At 52.2% G+C, this 27,069-nt stretch overlaps 1 protein-coding gene across 1 annotated transcript; it reads right to left on the bottom strand.

The window, feature by feature from the left end:
• Positions 1-1,244: 1,244 nt before the first annotated feature.
• Positions 1,245-26,644, bottom strand: grik5 (glutamate receptor, ionotropic, kainate 5). Its single transcript, XM_088905378.1, has 20 exons — positions 26,305-26,644; positions 15,469-15,628; positions 12,628-12,792; positions 12,300-12,397; positions 11,797-11,962; positions 11,168-11,346; positions 10,402-10,455; positions 9,909-10,070; positions 9,310-9,462; positions 8,707-8,811; positions 8,454-8,561; positions 8,140-8,343; positions 7,169-7,282; positions 6,425-6,534; positions 5,837-6,010; positions 4,788-4,953; positions 4,299-4,524; positions 3,893-4,021; positions 3,414-3,571; positions 1,245-2,446 (listed from the first exon to the last, which is right to left on the bottom strand). The coding sequence occupies exons 2-20, from the start codon at positions 15,575-15,577 to the stop codon at positions 1,865-1,867; spliced, it is 3,162 nt and encodes a 1,053-aa protein (XP_088761504.1). The 5' UTR covers positions 15,578-15,628; positions 26,305-26,644; the 3' UTR covers positions 1,245-1,864.
• Positions 26,645-27,069: the final 425 nt, after the last annotated feature.

Below are 27,069 nucleotides of genomic sequence, written 5' to 3' on the forward strand. Positions count from 1 at the left end.
ACCCACTGAGAGAGAGAGACAGGCATACTGCAGTACAGAGACAGGCGAGACACAGACCCACTGAGAGAGAGAGAGACAGGCGACACAGACCCACTGAGAGAGACAGGCATACTGCAGTACAGAGACAGGCGAGACACAGACCCACTGAGAGAGAGAGACAGGCATACTGCAGTACAGAGACAGGCGAGACACAGACCCACTGAGAGAGAGAGACAGGCACACTGCAGTACACAGAGACAGGTGAGACAGACCCACTGAGAGAGAGACAGGCGAGACAGACCCACTGAGCGAGAGAGAGAAAGCACCTTAAACTGAATTGAGAGAGAGGTGAGACACAGACCCACTGAGAGAGACAGAGAGAGAGAGACAGGCACACTGGAGTACGGACAGTTGAGATGCAGACACTGAGAGAAACAGGCAGTCAATGCTGTGGCAGAAGCACTGTTGCATGTAGTTTGAAGTTTTTATTTCAAACGCAGAGTGTGTGTCTAGTTTAACTACCCCACCCCTGATCAACAGGCGCTTGAGGACAACAGCCATGAAAATAACAACGCCTGTCAACAGCAGTCTGCGTCTTCAGTTTAATAATCCGTTTGGCAAGAGAATAGAAATATGAAAAACGAGAAATAAAGAAGTTGAAAAAAATCTCTTTAAAGGACATCCATCCCTCTTCCTTTCATCATTCCGAAAATTCATTTTTAACAATAATAGGCATCATAACAATAATCAATCATTTAGATATTTATAGATATATATATTATTTTAAAATAAGGTTCTTGTTTAGAAAAAAAGTAGTTTGCTGCTGTTTCCAGTAGACTGGATGTGTATTCCTGTGTCCTAAACTGAGCTGGTCTCCACCCTCTCTCCTCTCCTGTCTCTCTCTCTCCCCTCTCCCTCTGTTCTCTCAGCCCTGTCTCTCTCTCTCTCCTCTCCTCCCCTCTCCCTCTGTTCTCTCAGCCCTGTCTCTCTCTCTCCCCCCCCCTCCCTCTGTTCTCTCAGCCCTGTCTCTCTCTCTCTCCCCTCTCCCTCTGTTCTCTCAGCCCTGTCTCTCTCTCTCTCCTCTCCTCCCCTCTCCCTCTGTTCTCTCAGCCCTGTCTCTCTCTCCCCCCCCCCCCCCCCCGTTCTCTCAGCCTCTCTCTCTCTCTCTCTCTCTCTCCCCCTCCTCTCCTCCCCTCTCCCTCTGTTCTCTCAGCCCTCTCTCTCTCTCTCCCCCCTCTCCCTCTGTTCTCTCAGCTCTCTCTCTCTCTCTCTCTCTCTCTCTCTCTCTCTCTCTCCTCCAGTGTCTCTCTCTCTCCTCTCTCTGTTCTCCTCGTTCATTCCTCCGTCCACTGGAGGAGAGACGCAGCTCTCACTGACAGTCCAACCACAGGGGCAGCGATATCCCTCCCTCATCCCAGCTTTACACAATTTATGGACAAATTTGAGAAAAAAAAACCCACTGTACACCCTTAGTCGCAAATTACTTGCTCCCCCACCACCCCAGAACCCCTTCCCAGCATTCTGCAGTCTCTGCGGTAGCAGGTGCCAATATTGCCGTGGCAACAGGACGACCCAAGACCTCTGGACCAGTCCCTGCAGAGTCTAGGGGGGCTCCTGCACCCCGCTAGCTCTCCGAGACGAGTCTCGGCGCTTCTTCAGGTCCTTCGGTAGCAAAACAGTGACGGGGGCAACAGAATCCCAGAAAGAAAGACAGGCCAAACGAAAGAAGAGGAGGAGGAGGAAAGGCAGAAAGCGACTGGTCGAGTGGCGCCGGCGCTGTGGCGGCAGGAAGGCGGTCTCCAGCCGTATGTACAGTCTGCTCGGCCCGCCGGGCCGGCGCCGCGAGTCTCTGCTCCGGGGGGCCGCGTGAGCGCCGGGCCCCGGCTCAGTCCTCGTCCCCCAGCAGGCTGCCAGCGGGCCCCGGGGGGGCGTGTCGGGGCGCCGGGCTGGCGCCCTCGCTGTCCGTGTTGTTGGAGGAGGAGGGGGGCGGCGGGGGCGGCGGCGGGGGGGGCACCAGCGCCAGGCGGGGCGGCGGGGGCGCGATGGAGCGGGTCGAGGAGGCGGCCGACGCCGGGCCCGGCCGCAGGCTCTGGATCCGCCGGCACTCCTGGCAGATGCGGATGTGGGCGCAGCTCCGGGGGGGGGCCGCGGGTGGGGCGGGCGCGGGGGCGGGGGGGGGCGTGGTGTTGGCCCCCAGCGGGTCCTCCAGCAGTCTCTGCGGCCCCGGGCCCATCTCCGCCGGGCCGCCCCCCCCGCCCGTCAGGGGCCCCGCCCCGCTGTACAGCTTGCCGTTGCTCAGACGCATCTCCCGCGCGAGGCGCAGGGGCCGCGGAGCCCCCAGGGACAGCCGGGCCCCGTAGCGGCCCACGCCCCCCACCCCCAGGGGGCGCCGCCGGCGGGATCGAGAGCTCTTCTTACAGGAGACAGCGTTCCGAAACTCCGACAGCATCTCCTGACACACCGAGACCTGGGAGAGAGAGAGAGAGAGGGGTTAATACAGACACACTGACTGGACACTCCAGTACATTAACACTGCACTGAGAGAGAGAGGGGTTAATACAGACACACTGACTGGACACTCCAGTACATTAACACTGCACTGAGAGAGAGAGGGGTTAATACAGACACACTGACTGGACACTCCAGTACATTAACACTGCACTGAGAGAGAGAGGGGTTAATACAGACACACTGACTGGACACTCCAGTACATTAACACTGCACTGAGAGAGAGAGGGGTTAATACAGACACCCTGACTGGACACTCCAGTACATTAACACTGCACTGAGAGAGAGAGGGGTTAATACAGACACACTGACTGGACACTCCAGTACATTAACACTGCACTGAGAGAGAGAGGGGTTAATACAGACACCCTGACTGGACACTCCAGTACATTAACACTGCACTGAGAGAGAGAGGGGTTAATACAGACACACTGACTGGACACTCCAGTACATTAACACTGCACTGAGAGAGAGGGGTTAATACAGACACACTGACTGGACACTCCAGTACATTAACACTGCACTGAGAGAGAGGGGTTAATACAGACACACTGACTGGACACTCCAGTACATTAACACCGCACTGAGAGAGAGAGGGGTTAATACAGACACACTGACTGGACACTCCAGTACATTAACACTGCACTGAGAGAGAGAGGGGTTAATACAGACACACTGACTGGACACTCCAGTACATTAACACTGCACTGAGAGAGAGAGGGGTTAATACAGACACCCTGACTGGACACTCCAGTACATGAACACTGCACTGAGAGAGAGAGGGGTTAATACACACACACTGACTGGACACTACAGTACATTAACACTGCACTGAGAGAGAGCACACAGACTGGCACAAACACAGATACGATGAAGAGTGCACAGACATGATGACAGAGTGGCGGCGCGCTGTCATAGCAACCTACTGGTGTATGTCTGTGTCTGTTGCTGTGGTGTCGTACCTCGTCAGTCTCAGCCGAGCGTCGCGTTGACCAGACAAACTCCATAATGGCGACAAAAACAGCGATGATGAGGCCGCAGATCAGCACCACAAAGATGCCTCCAATGTTCTCCATCCCCAGTCCTGAGGGTATAATAAACTATAAATATGTAACACTGTACACACTGCAGAATAATAGTGTATCACACTGACAGAGTACTTTACACACTGTACAATAATACTACATCAGACTGAGTACTGTACAGACTGTAGAATAATACTGTATCACACTGACAGAGTACTGTACACACTGCAGAATAATACTGTATCACACACTGTGTGAGTACTGTACACACTGTAGAATTATACTACATGACACTGACGGAGTACTGTACTCACTATAGAATAATACTGTATCGCACTGACAGAGTACTGTACCCACTGTAGAATAACACACACACTCACCTTTGGCCCGGTGATCCTCCTCCTTGGGACACTGCCCTCCCTCCCACCAGCGCCTCTTCAGGATTTCCAGCCTGTTGTTCTCCTGCAGCTGCAGGATGGCCAGAGTGATCTCATCCCGGAACGGAGAGCCTGGGAGAGAGGCACAGGTCAGACACAGGCTCTCTCGGAAAACCTGGGAGCACTGACACAGGGGCACTGTCCCCCAGACAGGGGAGACAGAGTGAACCCCAGAGGTACCTGTGTACAGATGTCTCTCTCTCCCCTCTCCTCTGTCCTGTCTCTCCCCTGTTTCTTGTCTCTCTCTCTCCTGTCTCTCCCCTGTCTCTCCTGTCTCTCCCTCTCTCTCCCTCTCTCTCCCCTGTCTCTCCCTCTCTCTCCCCTGTGTCTCCCCCGTGTCCCCTCTCACCCAGCGGCATGCCGATGCCGTAGCCCTTGGTGTCCAGCAGGCCCCCGATCTGCGTGAGGTTGCAGTTGAGGCGCCGATGGTACTCGTTCATGGTGCTCTCCAGCAGGAAGGCGTACTTGGAGTTGAGCACGCGGGCGATGCCCTCCTCCGTGCTCTTCACAAACACGCTGGGCTGCTTGGACAGCATGTAGTTCCACATGCGCTGGTACGTCTGGTAGCGCGAGTTCTGGAGAGGAGAAGGGAGAGAGACGGGGGGAGAGGAGGGAGAGAGGAGAGGGGGAGAGGGGAGTGGGGAGAGAGGAGAGAGGGTGGAGAGAGGAGGGAGGTGAGGAGGAGAGAGGAGAGTAGGGACAGAGAGGAACAGAGAGAGGAGAGTGTCAGCACACCCATTACAAAGCCTGACGTACCCCCACACTGCACTAAGCCTGGAAGAGAGGACTGAGGAAGACAGAGGAAGTTCAGACCAGACACCCCTCCACTGGACCGTACCATGAAGAAGGTCATGGTGCTCCCCCCATGGATGGTGCCGTACTCGATGTTGGTTTGGTCCGCTAGGTCGTCGGCCGACTCGATGGGCACCTCCATGCGCTGCACCGTGAGGAAGGCAGCCAGGTTCGCCGTGTAAGAGGAGATGATGATGAGTGTGAAGGCCCACCTGAGAGAGGGGTTACAGCACAGAGAGAGAGGGGTTAGAGGTCAGAGAGAGAGGGGTTACAACACAGAGAGAGAGGGGTTTAGAGGACAGAGAGAGGGGTTACAGCACAGAGAGCGAGGGGTTACAGCACAGAGAGAGAGGGGTTAGAGGACAGAGAGAGAGGGGTTACAGCACAGAGAGAGAGGGGTTAGAGGACAGAGAGAGAGGGGTTACAACACAGAGAGAGAGGGGTTAGAGGACAGAGAGAGAGGGGTTAAAGGTCACAGAGAGAGGGGTTAGAGGTCAGAGAGAGAGGGGTTAGAGGTCAGAGAGAGAGGGGTTACAACACAGAGAGAGAGGGGTTTAGAGGACAGAGAGAGGGGTTACAGCACAGAGAGCGAGGGGTTACAGCACAGAGAGAGAGGGGTTAGAGGACAGAGAGAGAGGGGTTACAGCACAGAGAGAGAGGGGTTAGAGGACAGAGAGAGAGGGGTTATAGCACACAGAGAGAGAGAGGGGTTAGAGGACAGAGAGAGAGGGGGGTTACAGCACAGAGAGAGAGGGATTAGAGGACAGAGAGAGAGGGGTTACAGCACAGAGAGAGAGGGATTAGAGGACAGAGAGAGAGGGGTTACAGCACAGAGAGAGGGGTTACAGCACAGAGAGAGAGGGGTTAGAGGACAGAGAGAGGGGTTACAGCACAGAGAGAGAGGGGTTAGAGGACAGAGAGAGAGGGGTTACAGCACAGAGAGAGAGGGATTAGAGGACAGAGAGAGAGGGGTTACAGCACAGAGAGAGAGGGGTTAGAGGACAGAGAGAGAGGGGTTATAGCACACAGAGAGAGAGAGGGGTTAGAGGACAGAGAGAGAGGGGTTGAAGGACAGAGGGACAGAGGCGCACTGACCAGACTCCACTGACACAGCGAGTGGACAGGGCCCTGGGCATGATCTCAGAGCCCTGCTGCATGAACCCGCCCACTGGGAACCACAGGCTGTTGCCCAGCGTGTACTGGTTCTCCAGCACGTCTCTCCTCTCCCGCAGACAGGGGTGCGGATTGTACCACTCGTAGGGGCTGAGCCTGGACACAGGGAGACACGGAGAGACTGGTACAGTCCACCAGCACACCACTGGCACAGAGGGGTACTCACAGCTGCTTTCAGACTGATGGGCATGTGTCACATAGACAGGTGTGTGTGCCAGTGAGACAGGAGTGTGTGCCAGTGAGACAGGTGTGTGTGACAGTGAGACAGGAGTGTGTGTCAGACAGACAGGTATGTGTGGATCAGTGAGACAGCTGTGTGTATGTGTGTCAGACAGACAGGTGTGTGTGTGGATCAGTGAGACAGCTGTGTGTGTGGATCAGTGAGACAGGTGTGTGTGTGTGTGTCAGTGAGACAGGTGTGTGTGTGTGTGGATCAGTGAGACAGACAGGTGTGTGTGTGTCAGTGAGACAGGTGTGTGTGTGTCTGGATCAGTGAGACAGGTGTGTTACCTGGCGGCCAGGAAGAGCACACAGCTGACAGCCAGGTACGCCAGCAGCATGAAGAGCCAGACCGCCGGAGAAAAGGGGTCGAGGAAGGAGAAGTATCCCGGTTTGCGGCCCTGCGGGGAGAGCAGGGTCACACTCGTCCCGGAGCACCCCGAGCCCTCGTCTGATCACCCCGATCACGTCCCTCAGAGTGCAGATACATCACTTCTCCCAGAACAACAACCCCCAGGTCCCAGTTCTCATTCAGACCTGCGGCCGCAGCCTTGCTCAGCAGCTGATTCTCTTCCTCACGTTTACGCCTAATGTTCGTTCGTTTTGTGTGTTTTTCTTTATATTGTCTGCTGCTGTATAACAAACTGCCCCTTGGGGATAATGAAGATTCTCTCAGGAGGTGACAATGGGGTCTGTTATGAGCTGCAATCTCTCCTGCCACCACTGGAGGGCAACATTCAGGTCTATCCTGAGCTGCAATCTCTCCTGCCACCACTGGAGGGCAACATACAGGTCTATCCTGAGCTGCAATCTCTTCTGCCACCACTGGAGGGCAACATTCAGGTCTATCCTGAGCTGCAATCTCTCCTGCCACTACTGGAGGGCAACATTCAGGTCTATCCTGAGCTGCAATCTCTCCTGCCACCACTGGAGGGCAACATTCAGGTCTATTTTGAGCTGCAAAACGTGGCTGGTATTAGATCTAATTTCCCTTCTCCACCCCCGCTCTCTTCCCCTCTCCCTGTCCCCCCTCACCAGGTGCACTCGGTACAGGATGCTGATCCCCAGGGTCATGAAGGGCTTGGAGAAGTCGATCACCTTCTCTCTCTCGGCAGTGATGGTGAAGCCGGCGACTGCCAGGTCTGCTTTCTAAGGGGGAGGGAGAGGAGGAGGAGAGAGAGAGGAAGAGGAGGAGAGAGAGGGAGAGGAGGAGGAGAGAGAGAGGAAGAGGAGGTGAGAGAGGGAGAGTACGAGAAGGAGAGGAAGAGTAGGAGAAGGAGAGGAAGAGGGAGAGGAGGAGAGAGAGAGGAAGAGGAGGAGTGGAAGAGGGTGAGAGAGGGAGAGGAGGAGGAGAGAGAGGAAGAGAGTGAGAGAGGGAGAGGAAGAGTAGGAGAAGGAGTGGAAAAGGGTGAGAGAGGGAGAGGAGGAGAGAGAGAGGAAGAGGAGGAGAGATGAGGTTACTGCTGCGCCTCTGTTCCACAGTCACACTGCTCTCCCTGACGGCCTCCCAGAGGCTTGACACTCCATTAATTAACACGCACTGTCTAATTAACCAGCGTGCTAATGACTGCCAATGGATTCCCGGCCGCCTCTCTGCAGACAGGGCTCTGTGCTGCAGCGACAGTGTGGTGAAGCAGCTCAGTGCCCTGGTGACGAGGTCAGCGTGTCCCGGCGCTGAGCACCAGCTCCTCACCACGTCCCCCGGTCTCAGGGCCCCGATAACGGGGTCCCCCACCCCAGTACTACAGCGCCCCTACAGCGAGTCCTGTTCGTGAGCTCCCGGACTGTTCTGAGCTCTGTCAACTGTAGAACGCAGAACAATTCATCATCATCATCATAATGCCTTTCCAACCCCTAGCACGCTTTACACAGTGATAAAGAAAAAGCACAGCGAAGAGTCAGGGTATTCGGACACAGAACCTGGTGAGAAGGAGTGTGGGTTAGACCAGTCGGGGGATCTCTCGTAGAGTCAGAGGAAGGGTTAACGAGGCCATCAGCCTGCTTACCCTGTTGATGAGCTCGCCCACCATGCCCGTCCAGGAGCCGTTGGGCTCAGGGGCGCCGTACAGACCGTCGTCCACCAGCTTGATGCTGTAGGAGAACTTGAGGATGTCGGCCAGCTCCTTCAGCATGTCCACGCAGAAGCCCTCGTACTGGTCATTGCCCGCGAACTCCTGGTAGTTCGTCTTCCGCATCACGTAGGGGTCCTCCTGCGCAGACACACAGTGGCGCGACACGGCGCCGTCACACATCGGCAGAGAGTGCAGCCTGACCTCACCAACATGGCGGCCCCCTGCCAACAGGCACACATTGCCCTTACCAGTATGGTGGTGACTGTGAGCGTCTTGTTGGCCAGGGTCTCAGACACGTTGATGTCCAGAGAGGTGGAGTTCATCACCAGGGTGTTGTTGGAGAACCAGATACCGATCTGAGAGACACATGGGGGAGGAAAGGGAGAGGCGTTTGTTCAGACAGACAGAGACAGGATTTTGGAGCCTTATCCTCTTTGAATCCAAAAATGCTTGACTTTTTAACCACCCCCACTTGGGCAAGACCCTTGACCCCAGGCTGACCTCTTTGTGACCCCTGCGGTGCTTCTCCAGGATGCGGAGAGTGTAGTTGATCCTCTGGCCTTTGCTGTTGAATTCCACCCGCCCTGTCAGTCCGTCGTACTCCACCTGGGAGGGCGAGATCGAGGCACGGAGGTCAGAGACAGGCAGGGAGACAGGCAGGGAGACAGGCAGGGAGACAGGCAGACAGAGAGACAGGTGCACAAACAGACAGGCAGAGAGACAGGCACACAGAGAGATATGTGCACAAACAGACAGGCAGAGAGACAGGCACACAGAGAGATAGGTGCACAAACAGACAGGCAGACAGACAGGCAGAGAGACAGGCACACAGAGAGATAGGTGCACAAACAGACAGGCAGAGAGACAGGCACACAGAGAGATAGGTGCACAAACAGACAGGCAGAGAGACAGGCAGACAGGTGCAGAAACATACAGGCATAGAGACAGGCAGACAAGCAAACAGAGAGACAGGTGGACAAACAGACAGGCAAACAGACAGAGAGACAGGTGGACAAACAGACAGGCACACAGACAGAGAGACAGTCAGGTAGAGAGACGGACACACCGAGAGACAGAGACACACGTGCACAGAGAGGTACTGACCATTCTCAGGTAGTTCATAAGGCTGGTGCCGTGTTGCCAGATATGGGAAGAGTTGCAGGAAAGAGGCTTGACCCCGATCTCCTGGCTGCGGTTCAGCTCTCTCACTGCGCTGACCACAACGTGAACTGCATCAAACATCAGGGCTGAGGACAGCTGAGAGAGAGAGAGGGGTTAATACAGACACACTGACTGGACACTCCAGTACATTAACACTGCACTGAGAGAGAGAGGGGTTAATACAGACACACTGACTGGACACTCCAGTACATTAACACTGCACTGAGAGAGAGAGGTTAATACAGACACACTGACTGGACACTCCAGTACATTAACACTACTGAGAGAGAGAGGGGTTAATACAGACACACTGACTGGACACTCCAGTACATTAACACTGCACTGAGAGAGAGAGGGGTTAATACAGACACACTGACTGGACACTCCAGTACATTAACAGTGCACTGAGAGAGAGGGGTTAACACAGACACACTGACTGGACACTACAGTACATTAACACTGCACTGAGAGAGAGAGGGGTTAATACAGACACACTGACTGGACACTCCAGTACATTAACACTGCACTGAGAGAGCTCTCACCGCTGGTCCTGGGTATGGGTTGAGATCACAGCTCTCTCTCCAAGAGAGGTTGAGGCTGCGAATGAACTCTAGATAGAAGGGATGGCTGGTGTTAAACATGGAGAATCCGACAATGTTGGATTGGTCATCCACCACGTCATCTAACCTGAGCAGAGGGAAATCCTGAGGGAAAGAGAGAGGGAGAATGAGAGTCACAGTGAGGGAGAGACATTGTTAGAGAGAGACACAGTGAGGGAGAGACACAGTGAGGGAGAGACATAGTGAGAGACAGTCACAGTGAGGGAGAGACAGTGAGAGACAGTCACAGTGAGGGACAAAAACAGTGAGGGAGAGTCACAGTGAGAGACTGAAACAGTGAGGGAGAGTCACAGTGAGGGACAGTCACAGTGAGGAAAAGAACTGTCTTAATTATCAAAGCTCTGGAAATACTGCTATTGCGATTCTTCCAAATAAAGAATTTGTGAAAGAGAATTTGTCCTGTGACGAGACTTACCATGGTTGTGAGGATGAACTTGTAGAATGCTGATGTCATCCCCAGCTCCGCTGCCTGGGGGAGAGAGAGAGAGAGAGTGAAGGAGTGAGAGATTCATGTGTTGCACGAGTCAGACAGGATCTGTGCTGTCGCAGAATTACTGTAGCTGCTCTGTCTTTGATGAGGAAGAATTGGAAGACAAGTTTATATTCCCATCCTTGCATTCCATTTTCTGGGTGTTTTATGATGTACTTCTGCTATTCTAGATGTATTAGAGCTTAATCCAGGTGCAGGAGTAGATAACCACCTGCTGCAGGAGACGCTAGTCTAGATGTATTAGAGCTTAATCCAGGTGCAGGAGTAGATAACCACCTGCTGCAGGAGACGCTAGTCTAGATGTATTAGAGCTTAATCCAGGTGCAGGAGTAGATAACCACCTGCTGCAGGAGACGCTAGTCTAGATGTATTAGATCTTATTCCAGGTGCAGGAGTAGATAACCACCTGCTGCAGGAGACGCTAGTCTAGATGTATTAGATCTTATTCCAGGTGCAGGAGTAGATAACCACCTGCTGCAGGAGACGCTAGTCTAGATGTATTAGAGCTTATTCCAGGTGCAGGAGTATATAACCACCTGCTGCAGGAGACGCTAGTCTAGATGTATTAGAGCTTATTCCAGGTGCAGGAGTAGATAACCACCTGCTGCAGGAGACGCTAGTCTAGATGTATTAGAGCTTATTCCAGGTGCAGGAGTATATAACCACCTGGTGCAGGAGATGTTGTCTTTACCTTCTTGAGGATGAGGTAGGAGATGGAGGCGTTGGCGTCGATGATGATGGTGGCCACTTTGTCATCCCGTATCTCCTTCAGCAGGGGGGTGGGGTCGTGGCTGTCATCCAGCATCCGGATCGACAGCGTATCCCGGGAGATGAGGAACTTCCGCACGAGCTCCTCCAGTCGCAGCAGGCCTGGGCGGGGCGAGACAGAGGCACAGGGACAGAGGGGTCAGGCAGGCGTGTCTCACAGAGAGAGAGGTCCCTGTTCTCCGCAGGGACGTGGACTGAGCGCTGGGGAACAACACCGACCTGCCCTCTCGCTCGCTGGCGGAGGAGAGGGAAGGGAAGAGGGATCAGAGACACCACAAGCTCAGAGTGAGTTCAGAGCGATCATGGTGTGCATGGTGAGTACTGGTGAGTACAGGGTGGGTTTGGGTACAGTGTGAGTAGAGTGTGTACAGTGTGTGGAGTAAGAGTAGAGAGTGGCTACAGTGTGAGTAGAGTGTGTACAGTGTGTGGAGTAAGAGTAGAGAGTGGCTACAGTATGAGCAGAGTGGGTACAGTGTGTGGAGTAAGAGTGGCGGCTGTGTGCAGTGTGAGTAGAGTGGGAGTAGATGATGTGTACAGTGCGTGGTCACTCACACTCTGCCTTGGCACAGATGAGGCTGGCAGAGGGGTAATTGAAGGACTGCAGGATGGCGCCGATGGCCAGACTCAGGTCCTCGTTGCTGGGATACAGACTGACCGAAGCAAAGCGCAGGTAGGGCAGCCTGGGCGTCTCCTCTGGACCGATCTTCACATGAGGGATCTGAGGGAGAGGACACAGTTATCACACAGAGACACACAGAGACACACAGACAGACACACAGACAGACACACAGAGACACACAGAGACACACAGACAGACACACAGGTAGACACACAGAGACACACAGAGACACACAGAGACACACAGACACACACAGACACACACAGATAGACACACAGACACACACAGAGACACACAGACAGACACACAGGCACACAGGCACAGAGACACAGACACACACAGAGACACACAGACAGACACACAGAGACACAGACAGACAGAGACAGGCACACAGGCACAGAGACACAGACACACACAGACAGACCCAGTCTCTTACCTCTTTCTCTCCGCAGATGTGACTCACAGTTGACCCAGAGGCTGGGCTGGACGCAGGGCCTAAAACTGAGACCACACCCTTCGGCAAGATCTGACACACTGAGAGAGGAGAAAGCAAGGAGAGAGAGGAGCAGAAAGAGGGGCGAAGAGAGGGGAGGGGAGAGGAGAAAAGAGAGGAGTGAGAGAGGGGTTTAGAGGGAGGAGGAGACAGAGAAGGATGTAGTGAGGTGAGAGAGAAGAGGAGAGGGGGAAGAGAAAGGAGGTCAGTACAGCCGCCGGTGACAGGCAGAGTGTACAGTGTGAACGAGCTGGGACTCAGGAACACCCACTGGTGTCGGTGGTCTCGTACTGGGAGTCCCTCGGCAGGTCGAAGATGTCCACCTCGACCCGGGCCTTCGCTGGCACCTCGCTCACACTGTTGATGTTCTCTCTGGCCAGAGCCAAGGCCAGGCGCTCCCCTCGGCCACACACCGACTGGTCATCAAGGATCGCAGCTGGACAGAGAGAGGGGTTAATACAGACACACTGACTGGACACTCCAGTACATTAACACTGCACTGAGAGAGAGGGGTTAATACAGACACACTGACTGGACACTACAGTACATTAACACTGCACTGAGAGAGAGAGGGGTTAATACACACACACTGACTGGACACTCCAGTACATTAACACTGCCCTGAGAGAGAGAGGGGTTAATACAGACACACTGACTGGACACTCCAGTACATTAACACTGCACTGAGAGAGAGAGGGGTTAATACAGACACACTGACTGGACACTCCAGTACATTAACACTGCACTGAGAGAGAGAGGGGTTAATACAGACACACTGACTGGACACTCCAGTACATTAACACTGCACTGAGAGAGAGAGGGGTTAATACAGACACACTGACTGGACACTCCAGTACATTAACACTGCACTGAGAGAGAGAGGGGTTAATACAGACACACTGACTGGACACTCCAGTACATTAACACTGCACTGAGAGAGAGAGGGGTTAATACAGACACACTGACTGGACACTCCAGTACATTAACACTGCACTGAGAGAGAGGGGTTAATACAGACACACTGACTGGACACTCCAGTACATTAACACTGCACTGAGAGAGAGAGGGGTTAATACAGACACACTGACTGGACACTCCAGTACATTAACACTGCACTGAGAGAGAGGGGTTAAATCAGACACACTGACTGGACACTCCAGTACATTAACACTGCACTGAGAGAGAGAGAGGGGTTAATACAGACACACTGACTGGACACTCCAGTACATTAACACTGCACTGAGAGAGAGGGGTTAATACAGACACACTGACTGGACACTCCAGTACATTAACACTGCACTGAGAGAGAGGGGTTAATACAGACACACTGACTGGACACTCCAGTACATTAACACTGCACTGAGAGAGAGAGGGGTTAATACAGACACACTGACTGGACACTCCAGTACATGAACACTGCCCTGAGAGAGAGAGGGGTTAATACAGACACACTGACTGGACACTCCAGTACATGAACACTGCACTGAGAGAGAGGGGTTAATACAGACACACTGACTGGACACTCCAGCACATTAACACTGCACTGAGAGAGAGAGGGGTTAATACAGACACACTGACTGGACACTCCAGTACATGAACACTGCACTGAGAGAGAGAGAGGGGTTAATACAGACACACTGACTGGACACTCCAGTACATGAACACTGCACTGAGAGACTGCAAGGAGAGGGAGGAGTAGTGAGAGTGTGTCATGTAGATGTGTGTGCTGGGTGTTGGCAGTAAACTGTGTTATTACCTCATTAGAGCTTTGTACATTAACGACTAATTTAATCAGAAAGAAGTGGTTGCGACACAGCTGCTCATATAAACAGTGTACAACCTTTTCCAGCACTGAAAACAATAATCGTATTAATATCAATATTCATTTTAGTGGTGGCAATAATAATGACAGTAGAATTAATTTGAAAATGAATTGTGCTGTTATTTTAAATGGGAGTGAAAGTTGAGAAAAAAGAGAGAGAGGAGAGGGGTGAAGTAAGAGGGAGGAGAGAGAGGAGAAGGAGGAGAGGATAGAGGGGAGAGAGGAGAGCGGGAGAGAGGGGAGAGGAGAGAGGGAAGAAGGAAGAGAGATGGGAGAGAGTAGAGAGGGGAAAGAGGAGGAGGAGGAGAGAGGGGAGAGAGGAGAGAGGGGAGAGGAGAGAGTAGAGAGGGGAGAGGAGAGGAGAGAGGGGAGAAAGGGGAGAGAGGGGAGAGAGGGGAGAGGGGAGAGGAGAAGGAGGAAAGAGGGGAGAGAGGAGAGAGGAGAAGGAGGAGAGAGGGGAGAGAGGAGAGGGGAGAGGGGAGAGAGGGGAGAGGGGAGAGAGGAGAGAGGAGAAGGAGGAGAGGAGAAGGAGGGGAGAGAGGAGAGGAGAAGGAGGAGAGGGGAGAGAGGAGAGAGGAGAAGGAGGAGAGAGGGGAGAGAGGAGAAGGAGGAAAGAGGAGAGAGAGGAGAAGGAGGAGAGAGGGGAGAGAGGGGAGAGAGGAGAGAGAGGAGAGAGGGGAGAGAGGAGAGAGAGGAGGGGAGAGGAGAAGGTGGAGATAGAGGAGAGAGGAGAAGGAGGAGGAGAGAGTAGTGCCAGAAGAGTAATAGAGGAGAGAGGAGGAGTCACAGAGGAGTAAAAAGGAGAGAATAGTGAGCGATAGAGGAGAAAGAGGTGTGAAGAGTGAGGAGTGACAGTACAGAAAGAGGAGTGATAGAGGAGAGAGGAGTGAAAGGGAGCAGACAGGAGTGACAGAAGAGATAGAGGAGTGACTGAGAGAGGGGAGACAGTGGAGAGAGGAGTGGTGGTAGAGAAAGAGGAGTGTTAAAGGAGAGGAGCGATAGAGGAGAAAGAGGAAGGGAGTGTGGGATAATTGTTCTGACTGTGGAAAGACTGTAATCAGTCATGACAAGAAAGCTCTTTGAATTGTATTGAACTGACTTGTGTGGGTCAGAGTCAGAGCTGTGTAGCTCTTGTACAGGTGTGTCAAGAGAGGACAGGATGCTACAGGCTGTATGACTGTGTAGCGGTTGTGTGTGGTTGTGTAGTGGTGTCATTCTCAGAGAGGACAGGATGCTTCAGGCTGTATGACTGTGTAGCGGTTGTGTGTGGTTGTGTAGTGTGCGACTCACCTATTCTCAGAGAGGACAGGACAGTAGCCTGGCTGTAACGGGGCTGGACCATGGTCAGCAACAGGAAGAGGAAGTGAATCGACAGCAGCAGTGCTGGCAGAGCCGGCATCTTCCACTGCTCCTCATGGAGAATGGTCGTCTGGAGGCCCTGCTCTGCCACCTGCAGGACAGGACAGGTCATTACTCTTTCCTGAACACAAGAAGAGACCCCAGGAATGGGAATATTCATCGGTCCTGAACGCTACACTAGGAGGCAGAAGCAGTAACTGTCACAGTTGTTTTTTGACAGGACGTCTGTGACTGTGTGACCCGCACGCTGACCTCTGACCTCTAAGACCTGGCCATTTAACCTTTGATCTCTGACCTCGCTCCAGCTCAGCTTAAGGGCTGCTGTGGCCACAAACAATATCAATATGGCCAAAGCAATTTCATAACAGTGTACGCGTGTACATAATTCTTTAGCATGTACAGAAAACTGCTCTCTCATCAATCTCTCAACGAAATGTTTCTACAGTCATAACACCATGTGGTACCTATGTGTGCCAGTGAATAGTGCTGTGTCTCAACAGTACACCATCACCATGTGTGTGTCTCAGTAGTACACTATCACCATGTGTGTCTCAGTAGTACACCATCACCATGTGTGTGTGTCTCAGTAGTACACCATCACCATGTGTGTCTCAGTAGTACACCATCACAGTGTGTGTGTGTCTCAGTAGTACACCATCACAGTGTCTCAGCAGTACACCATCATCGTGTGTATCTCAGTAGTACACCATCACCGTGTGTGTCTCAACAGTACACCAATACTGTGTGTCTCAGTAGTACACCATCACCGTGTGTATCTCAACAGTACACCATCACTGTGTGTCTCAGCAGTACACAATCACCGTGTCTCAGTAGTACACCATCACCATGTCTCAGTAGTACACCACCACTGTGTGTGTGTGTCTCAGTAGTACACCATCACAGTGTGTGTGTGTGTCTCAGTAGTACACCCACAGTGTGTGTGTCTCAGTAGTACACCATCACCGTGTGTGTGTGTCTCAGTAGTACACCCACAGTGTGTGTGTCTCAGTAGTACACCATCACAGTGTGTGTGTGTCTCAGTAGTACACCCACAGTGTGTGTGTCTCAGTAGTACACCATCACCGTGTGTGTGTGTCTCAGTAGTACACCATCACCGTGTGTGTGTGTCTCAGTAGTACACCCACAGTGTGTGTCGGTGTAGCAGTGTGCAGTATGTCTGGTGCTGGGTTTTGGCAGTGCTCATGGTGACCATGCAGAGAATCTGTACCACTGCAACTGTGAGAACGAAAGCCGTGAAATCGGAGATCTTAATTACCAACAGAGACCGAGAGACTCAGACAGAGGGAGAGAGACAGCCTGCAGCCCCAGGCAGTGAGTCAGAGAGACAGGGACGGGGAGAGAGAGAAAGGAGCTGCTGTATCTTTAACCTGGCTGTCAGCAACGAGTGTTAACACCATGTGAAATTCTCCCAAAGAAGAGGAGACAGAGAGAGACATTCCTTCAGAGTGCTGGAGGGGAGAGAACTGTGGTCTCTCACACCAGAGTGCTGTGTTACTGGGGTCACTGTGGTCTCTCGCACCGGAGTGCTGTGTTACTACCCTGGGGTCACTGTGGTCTGTCGCACCGAAGTGCTGTGTTACTACACTGGGGTCACTGTGGTCTGTCGCACCGAAGTGCTGTGTTACTACACTGGGGTCACTGCGGTCTCTCGCAACGGAGTGCTGTGTTACTACACTGGGGTCACTGTGGTCTCTCACACCGGAGTGCTGTGTTACTACACTGGGGTCACTGTGGTCTCTCACACCGAAGTGCTGTGTTACTACACTGGGGTCACTGCGGTCTCTCGCAACGGAGTGCTGTGTTACTACACTGGGGTCACTGTGGTCTCTCACACCGGAGTGCTGTGTTACTACACTGGGGTCACTGTGGTCTCTCACACCAAAGTGCTGTGTTACTACACTGGGGTCACTGTGGTCTGTCGCACCGTAGTGCTGTGTTACTACACTGGGGTCACTGTGGTCTGTCACACCGCACAATAACACACCGACACAGACCTCAATAACACATTGACACACACCACAATAACAAACTGCCACACACCACCATAACACACTGACACGCACCACAATAATTCACTGACACACACCACAATAATTCACTGACACACACCACAATAATTCACTGCCATGCACCACAATAAAACACTGACATGCACCACAACACCACACTGACACACACCACAATAATTCACTGACATGCACCACGATAACACACTGACACACACCACAATAATTCAGTGATATACACATTGACACAGACCACAATAACAAACTGACACACACCACAATTATTCACTGACATGCACCACAATAACACACTGACACACACCACAATAATTCACTGACATGCACCACAATAACACACTGACACACACCACAATAATTCACTGACACGCACCACAATAACACACTGACACACACAACATTAATTCACTGATATACACATTGACAGACTACAATAACACACTTAATACACTGACACACACAATAATTCACTGATATACACATTGACACAGACTACAATAACGCACTGACACACCACAATAATGCACTGACATGCACCACAATAACACACTGATACACACCACAATAATTCACTGATATACACATTGACACAGACTACAATAACGCACTGACACACCACAATAATTCACTGACACACACCACAATAATTCCCTGACACACACATCGACACAGACCACAATAACACACAGCAGAAAGACACACAGACCCATGAAAGACAGGCGGGCAGGGGCTGGTTTAATCTCTCCGTCCATCAGTCTGTGAATCTGTACAGCTCTGCACGTTTCTCTAAGGAGGCCAGTTGTTGTGCCAGACAAGCGAAGATCGGAATGACACTGTGTCAGAGACTCTCAGAGTCAGCTCTCTGAGATCTGCAGGGACACCAGGTCACAGCTCAGCAGTTCACACACAGAGTGACCCAGGACTGGTGCAGACATGGTGCGCAGTCCAGTGCAGTAACAGTGTGGTAAATCTCAGCACCGTCACAGTGCAGTGCAGTAACAGTGTGGTAAATCTCAGCACCGTCACAGTGCAGTGCAGTAACAGTGTGGTAAATCTCAGCACTGTCACAGTCCAGTGCAGTAACAGTGTGGTAAATCTCAGCACCGTCACAGTCCAGTGCAGTAACAGTGTGGTAAATCTCAGCACTGTCACAGTCCAGTGCAGTAACAGTGTGGTAAATCTCAGTGCTCTCGCAGTCCAGTGCAGTAACAGTGTGGTAAATCTCAGCACTGTCACAGTCCAGTGCAGTAACAGTGTGGTAAATCTCAGCACTGTCACAGTCCAGTGCAGTAACAGTGTGGTAAATCTCAGCACCGTCACAGTCCAGTGCAGTAACAGTGTGGTAAATCTCAGTGCTCTCGCAGTCCAGTGCAGTAACAGTGTGGTAAATCTCAGCACCGTCACAGTGCAGTGCAGTAACAGTGTGGTAAATCTCAGCACCGTCACAGTCCAGTGCAGTAACAGTGTGGTAAATCTCAGTGCTCTCGCAGTCCAGTGCAGTAACAGTGTGGTAAATCTCAGCACTGTCACAGTCCAGTGCAGTAACAGTGTGGTAAATCTCAGCACCGTCACAGTCCAGTGCAGTAACAGTGTGGTAAATCTCAGTGCTCTCACAGTCCAGTGCAGTAACAGTGTGGTAAATCTCAGCACTGTCACAGTGCAGTAACAGTGTGGTAAATCTCAGCACCGTCACAGTGCAGTAACAGTGTGGTAAATCTCAGTGCTCTCGCAGTCCAGTGCAGTAACAGTGTGGTAAATCTCAGCACCGTCACAGTCCAGTGCAGTAACAGTGTGGTAAATCTCAGTGCTCTCACAGTCCAGTGCAGTAACAGTGTGGTAAACCTCAGCACTGTCACAGTGCAGTGCAGTAACAGTGTGGTAAATCTCAGCACCGTCACAGTCCAGTGCAGTAACAGTGTGGTAAATCTCAGCACTGTCACAGTCCAGTGCAGTAACAGTGTGGTAAATCTCAGCACTGTCACAGTGCAGTGCAGTAACAGTGTGGTAAATCTCAGCACCGTCACAGTCCAGTGCAGTAACAGTGTGGTAAACCTCAGCACTGTCACAGTCCAGTGCAGTAACAGTGTGGTAAATCTCAGCACCGTCACAGTCCAGTGCAGTAACAGTGTGGTAAATCTCAGCACTGTCACAGTCCAGTGCAGTAACAGTGTGGTAAATCTCAGCACTGTCACAGTGCAGTGCAGTAACAGTGTGGTAAATCTCAGCACCGTCACAGTCCAGTGCAGTAACAGTGTGGTAAACCTCAGCACTGTCACAGTCCAGTGCAGTAACAGTGTGGTAAATCTCAGCACTGTCACAGTGCAGTAACAGTGTGGTAAATCTCAGCACCGTCACAGTGCAGTAACAGTGTGGTAAATCTCAGTGCTCTCGCAGTCCAGTGCAGTAACAGTGTGGTAAACCTCAGCACCGTCACAGTGCAGTGCAGTAACAGTGTGGTAAATCTCAGTGCTCTCGCAGTCCAGTGCAGTAACAGTGTGGTAAATCTCAGCACCGTCACAGTCCAGTGCAGTAACAGTGTGGTAAATCTCAGCACCGTCACAGTGCAGTGCAGTAACAGTGTGGTAAATCTCAGCACCGTCACAGTGCAGTGCAGTAACAGTGTGGTAAATCTCAGTGCTCTCGCAGTCCAGTGCAGTAACAGTGTGGTAAATCTCAGCGCTCTCACAGTGCAGTGCAGTAACAGTGTGGTAAATCTCAGCACTGTCACAGTCCAGTGCAGTAATAGTGTGGTAAATCTCAGCACTGTCACAGTGCAGTGCAGTAACAGTGTGGTAAATCTCAGCACTGTCACAGTCCAGTGCAGTAACAGTGTGGTAAATCTCAGCACCGTCACAGTCCAGTGCAGTAACAGTGTGGTAAATCTCAGCACTGTCACAGTCCAGTGCAGTAACAGTGTGGTAAATCTCAGCACCGTCACAGTCCAGTGCAGTAACAGTGTGGTAAATCTCAGTGCTCTCGCAGTCCAGTGCAGTAACAGTGTGGTAAATCTCAGCACCGTCACAGTGCAGTGCAGTAACAGTGTGGTAAATCTCAGTGCTCTCGCAGTCCAGTGCAGTAACAGTGTGGTAAATCTCAGCACTGTCACAGTCCAGTGCAGTAACAGTGTGGTAAATCTCAGCGCTCTCACAGTGCAGTGCAGTAACAGTGTGGTAAATCTCAGTGCTCTCGCAGTCCAGTGCAGTAACAGTGTGGTAAATCTCAGCACCGTCACAGTGCAGTGCAGTAACAGTGTGGTAAATCTCAGCACCGTCACAGTGCAGTGCAGTAACAGTGTGGTAAATCTCAGCACCGTCACAGTCCAGTGCAGTAACAGTGTGGTAAATCTCAGTGCTCTCGCAGTCCAGTGCAGTAACAGTGTGGTAAATCTCAGCACCGTCACAGTCCAGTGCAGTAACAGTGTGGTAAATCTCAGCACTGTCACAGTCCAGTGCAGTAACAGTGTGGTAAATCTCAGCACTGTCACAGTCCAGTGCAGTAACAGTGTGGTAAATCTCAGCACTGTCACAGTCCAGTGCAGTAACAGTGTGGTAAATCTCAGCACCGTCACAGTGCAGTGCAGTAACAGTGTGGTAAATCTCAGTGCTCTCGCAGTCCAGTGCAGTAACAGTGTGGTAAATCTCAGCACTGTCACAGTCCAGTGCAGTAACAGTGTGGTAAATCTCAGCGCTCTCACAGTGCAGTGCAGTAACAGTGTGGTAAATCTCAGTGCTCTCGCAGTCCAGTGCAGTAACAGTGTGGTAAATCTCAGCACCGTCACAGTGCAGTGCAGTAACAGTGTGGTAAATCTCAGCACCGTCACAGTCCAGTGCAGTAACAGTGTGGTAAATCTCAGTGCTCTCGCAGTCCAGTGCAGTAACAGTGTGGTAAATCTCAGCACCGTCACAGTCCAGTGCAGTAACAGTCTGGTAAATCTCAGCACTGTCACAGTCCAGTGCAGTAACAGTGTGGTAAATCTCAGCACTGTCACAGTCCAGTGCAGTAACAGTGTGGTAAATCTCAGCACTGTCACAGTCCAGTGCAGTAACAGTGTGGTAAATCTCAGCACCGTCACAGTGCAGTGCAGTAACAGTGTGGTAAATCTCAGCACCGTCACAGTGCAGTGCAGTAACAGTGTGGTAAATCTCAGCACTGTCACAGTCCAGTGCAGTAACAGTGTGGTAAATCTCAGCACTGTCACAGTCCAGTGCAGTAACAGTGTGGTAAATCTCAGCACTGTCACAGTCCAGTGCAGTAACAGTGTGGTAAACCTCAGCACTGTCACAGTCCAGTGCAGTAACAGTGTGGTAAATCTCAGCACTGTCACAGTCCAGTGCAGTAACAGTGTGGTAAATCTCAGCACCGTCACAGTGCAGTGCAGTAACAGTGTGGTAAATCTCAGTGCTCTCGCAGTCCAGTGCAGTAACAGTGTGGTAAATCTCAGCACTGTCACAGTGCAGTGCAGTAACAGTGTGGTAAATCTCAGCACTGTCACAGTCCAGTGCAGTAACAGTGTGGTAAATCTCAGTGCTCTCGCAGTCCAGTGCAGTAACAGTGTGGTAAACCTCAGCACTGTCACAGTGCAGTGCAGTAACAGTGTGGTAAATCTCAGTGCTCTCGCAGTCCAGTGCAGTAACAGTGTGGTAAACCTCAGCGCTCTCACAGTGCAGGTAACAGAGCCTGCACAGTGGATCTCTGTAGTTCTGTGGGCAGCAGGACAGCGGCTGTGTCTGTGTCTATGTCTGTGACCTGTACGGTTTTGTCTCTCGCTCTGCCCTGAAGCCTGCTGCCGTGGCAACAGGAGCAGGTCGGAGAGGGAGTGGCAGCGTCACACTGCCGGGCGCAGAGAGAGCGACATCGCCTCTCTGTGGAGGGAGGGTGTCAGCCACAGCCCCCTCCTCTGCAGGAGGCCCGTCTATTAATCTGCCCGGGAGCGGGGTGTCACAGGCCCCCGCACAATCAATACCCCACTGCCTGAATAATCATGAGAGCCACGGGGGGAGGGGGGGGCAGGAAGAGAGAGACAGGGGGAGAGAGCGGGAGAGAGACAGGAGAGAGAGAGAGACAGGGGTTAGAGAGAGACAGGAGAGAGAGAGAGACAGGGGTTAGAGAGAGACAGGGGAGAGAGAGAGACGGGAGAGAGACGGGAAGAGAGAGATACTGCAGAGAGAGAAGACTGGAAAGAGAGAGACAGGGGAGAGAGAGAGACATAGGAGAGAGAGACAGGAGAGAGAGAGATACTGCAGGGAGAGTAGAGACAGAAATGGAGACAGAGGTGCACTTCCTACTGCACTGTGACAGACACTCTGGGATTAGAGAGACATTCTTCCCCAAATTCAGAAATCTAATCCCAGAGTTCCCTCACCTGCCAGAATCACAACAGGTCCCAATCCTACTGGGAGAGGGAGGAGGAACTCAGTTGAACTGGCAGCCCAGTGTGTGATCTCCTGTCCCAGCCTGTGGAACAGTGAGTCTGTCTCCCAGTAATGCTCAATATGTTTACAGTATATGTAAATATTTTATGATATGTCTTTGTTGTAAATGTCTGTGGATTTTATTTTATTTTATGTTAATTTTATTATTTTTTCTTGCTTTTCTTTCTTGGGACAGGGAATAAGGGAGGCGATCTGGCCAGCAAGGAGAGGAGAAAACAGGGATGGAGGCCGAGTGGAAAGCAGTCCCGAGGAGAGACAGACAGGCCCACAGCACGGCGTCTTATAAATATAGAGAGAGGAGCAGGTAGAGCCAAGAGAGGGAGAGGGAGTGGGAGAGAGGGCGTGGGAGGCAGAGAGCTCTATATTTAAATCCTGGTGCTCCAGCCTGAGTGATTGCGTGGTTTAGAACAGACTGCCTGCTCTACAGGAGGCTCCATGTACTGACACGCTACCAACACGCTACCAACACGGATCCGACACGCCAACATCACACTACTATTCACGCCTCCAACGCACTACTGACATGCTGCCCACACACTACTAACACACCACCAGCACTCTACTAACATGCCCCTGGCGCGCTCCTGACACGCTACCAACACACTACTGACTCACTGCCAACATGGTCCTGCCACACCAACATCACACCACTAACACGAAACACTGGCAACACTACCAACACGGCACTGGCCAACTGTTAGTGAAGACATACGTGACCGTGTATTTACATCTGAGACCAGGGGGAACAACTTTACACTAAGGGTGGCTGAAGTATGGAACAAGCTACAAGGCCATTCTGTTGAAGTTCATACTCTGGCTTCTTTCAAGGGCTGGCTGTTGGAGATCCTCAGATCAAATAGCTTATCACTTCCAAACAGGCTGCACTCTCCTGACACACAAGCTACACACTACTGTCACAGTACCTACACACTCCTGACACGCTATAGGACTGTAACACCTGGAGCGGATCAGACTGCTGCGCACTGGGAGTCTGACTGACAGCCCTGTCACACCTGGAGTGGATCAGACTGCTGAACACTGGGAGTCTGACTGACAGCCCTGTAACACCTGGAGCGGATCAGACTGCTGTACACTGGGAGTCTGACTGACAGCCCTGTAACACCTGGAGCGGATCAGACTGCTGCGCACTGGGAGTCTGACTGACAGCCCTGTCACACCTGGAGTGGATCAGACTGCTGAACACTGGGAGTCTGACTGACAGCCCTGTAACTGCTTTGCACAGCAGTCTGACCCACTCCAGGTGTTACAGTGCTGTCAGTCAGACTCCCAGTGTACAGCAGTCTGATCCACTCCAGGTGTTACAGTGCTGTCAGTCAGACTCCCAGTGTACAGCAGTCTGATCCACTCCAGGTGTGACAGGGCTGTCAGTCAGACTCCCAGTGTTCAGCAGTCTGATCCGCTCCAGGTGTGACAGGGCTGTCAGTCAGAGACTGCTGTCAGCAAGACTTCACTGAAACACACCAGGACAGCCTAGACCAGATGTGGACCCACTATCGTATAATAAAGAGTGAAACAACATGTTAGAAGATACAGTTAAAATGAAGAATCGAAACCAAGGGCTGGTGCGTCGAAGCTGTACGATTCTTTGGCATGACCTTTAGCTCAGGAGATCGTGTGCAACTTTGCTCACCAAGGTTACAAACGAGACATGGCTGCCCTGGAGTCCCTCCAGGGAGGAGCGGCCCGGTGCATGCTGGGGGCTAGGCTAGGGAGCTGAATGCTTTCAGTCTTGAACACAGAAAACTGCGGTGAAAAGGATTCAAATAGTCAAAATCCTCAAAATCCTCGACAAAGTCAAACCGGCAGCTTTCTCCAGGATCGACAGTGAGCCACGAACCAGAGGACACAAGTGGAAACCATAGGGGCGTGCGTTTAAAACTGAGAACAGGAGACACTTCCTACACAAAGGGCTGTGGGAGCGTGGAACAAGCTGCCCAGCCATGTTGTTGGAGACCATAACCTGACTGCTTTCAATAATCAGCTGGATGACACCCTGGGATCAATTAACTACTAATTACCAAATGGTTAAGATGTGCCAAAAGGCCTCTTGTTGTAACTTTTCCCTTGTTCTCCAATACATACTTACACACAAATACTCACACACGTAATTTACGCACACACTGATATAAACCTGCCTACAGTGACAGAGAAACTACTTCAAACACACGTGCTCATGTGCTCACTAACAGTAACTCACACAGTATGTTACACTCTTACCCTGATTTACACACACTCATACACTGAAAAACACTAACACACACTGATCCACAGACACTGCTACACTTTTACACTAGTTCAAGCACACTCATTTACTGATACACAAACACTGCAACATTCTTACACTGATTCACACACACTGCTACACCCTGAGACTGATTCACGCACATACTGTACACTCATACACACCAACACACACTGCTACACCCTGAAACTGATTCACGCACATACTGTACACTCATACACACCAACACACACTGCTACACTCTTACCCTGATACACACACGCTGCTACACTCTCACCCTGATTCACACACACTGCTACACTCTCACCCTGAAACACACACGCTGCTACACTCTCACCCTGATACACACACATACTGTACACTGATACACACTAACACACACTGCTACACTCTCATCCTGATACACAAACACTGCTACACCCTGACACTGATTCACACACATACTGTTCACTAACACACACTGACTAACAACACTGCTACACCCTGACACTGATTCACACACACACTGTTCACTAACACACACTAACAACACTGCTACACCCTGACACTGATTCACACACATACTGGTCACTAACACACACTGACTAACAACACTGCTACACCCTGACACTGATTCACACACACACTGTTCACTAACACACACTGACTAACAACACTGCTACACCCTGACACTGATTCACACACATACTGTTCACTAACACACACTAACAACACTGCTACACCCTGACACTGATTCACACACACACTGTTCACTAACACACACTGACTAACAACACTGCTACACCCTGACACTGATTCACACACACACTGTCCACTAACACACACTGACTAACAACACTGCTACACCCTGACACTGATTCACACACACACTGTCCACTAACACACACTGACTAACAACACTGCTACACAGACCGATGCACGCACTCCCTGACACAAAGACACAGATACACAGACCAATACAGACAGACTCGCACTCACACTCGCACACTGGTACACACACGCAGCCCCGGAGAACAGCTCTACTCACAGAATGAAACGATGATGCTACCAACTGTCCGTGGTTTCCCCTGGAATCAGCGCTGCTGCAGCCCGGAAAGCACGGAGTATCCAGCCAGAGATCCGAGGAATATCCCAGCAGGCAGGAGGTGGAAGGGGCCGTTGTGTTGCACGGATTGGGATGGGGAAGGCAGGCGAGTGGGGGCAGGGAACCAGGCTGGCTTAGTCCACAGGAGAATCCGTCAATCCCAGCCTGACCTCCCCTGAAACACCCCCGGCGCCCGGAATGCCGGTCTCGTTGTGGCTTTGTTTTGGGAAAAGCCCGGACAAGAAGACGGAAGGAGTCCCACAAGCCCCGGAGGAGGCGGGGAACAGCGAAACTCTCAGACGCAGCCCCCCGACGCCGGAGAGAGAGAGAGAGAGGGAGAGGAGACCCGCGCTGCGGCTCGGCAGGGCTCGGCTCGGCCGGGCTCGGCTCGGCGGACAGGTCCCTCCCCACGTCGCGGACGCGGACGCGGTCGGCGGAGAGGACGAGGAGGAGATCGGGCTGTGCCGGTCCTCCACCTCCCCCCGCCCACCCCCCCCACCCCAAAAAGCTGAAAAGAAGGCCTTCTCTCTCCCTCGCCCCCCCTCTCTCCCTGCGTGACGCGCGAAGCAGCCTCCCTCGGCCCCCCCTCTCGCTCGGAGCGGCTCTCCGCGAGGTGCTCACAGGCCGGAGCCCAGCGGCGCGGCGGCCCGAGTTAGCAGCACAGGCGCTGGCGCCGGCGCCGGCCCAGGGCCCGCGGCTCGGGTTCGG

Source organism: Atractosteus spatula, chromosome 25, assembly GCF_055471065.1.
Source record: "Atractosteus spatula isolate fAtrSpa1 chromosome 25, fAtrSpa1.hap1, whole genome shotgun sequence".
Classification (NCBI taxonomy): domain Eukaryota; kingdom Metazoa; phylum Chordata; class Actinopteri; order Semionotiformes; family Lepisosteidae; genus Atractosteus; species Atractosteus spatula.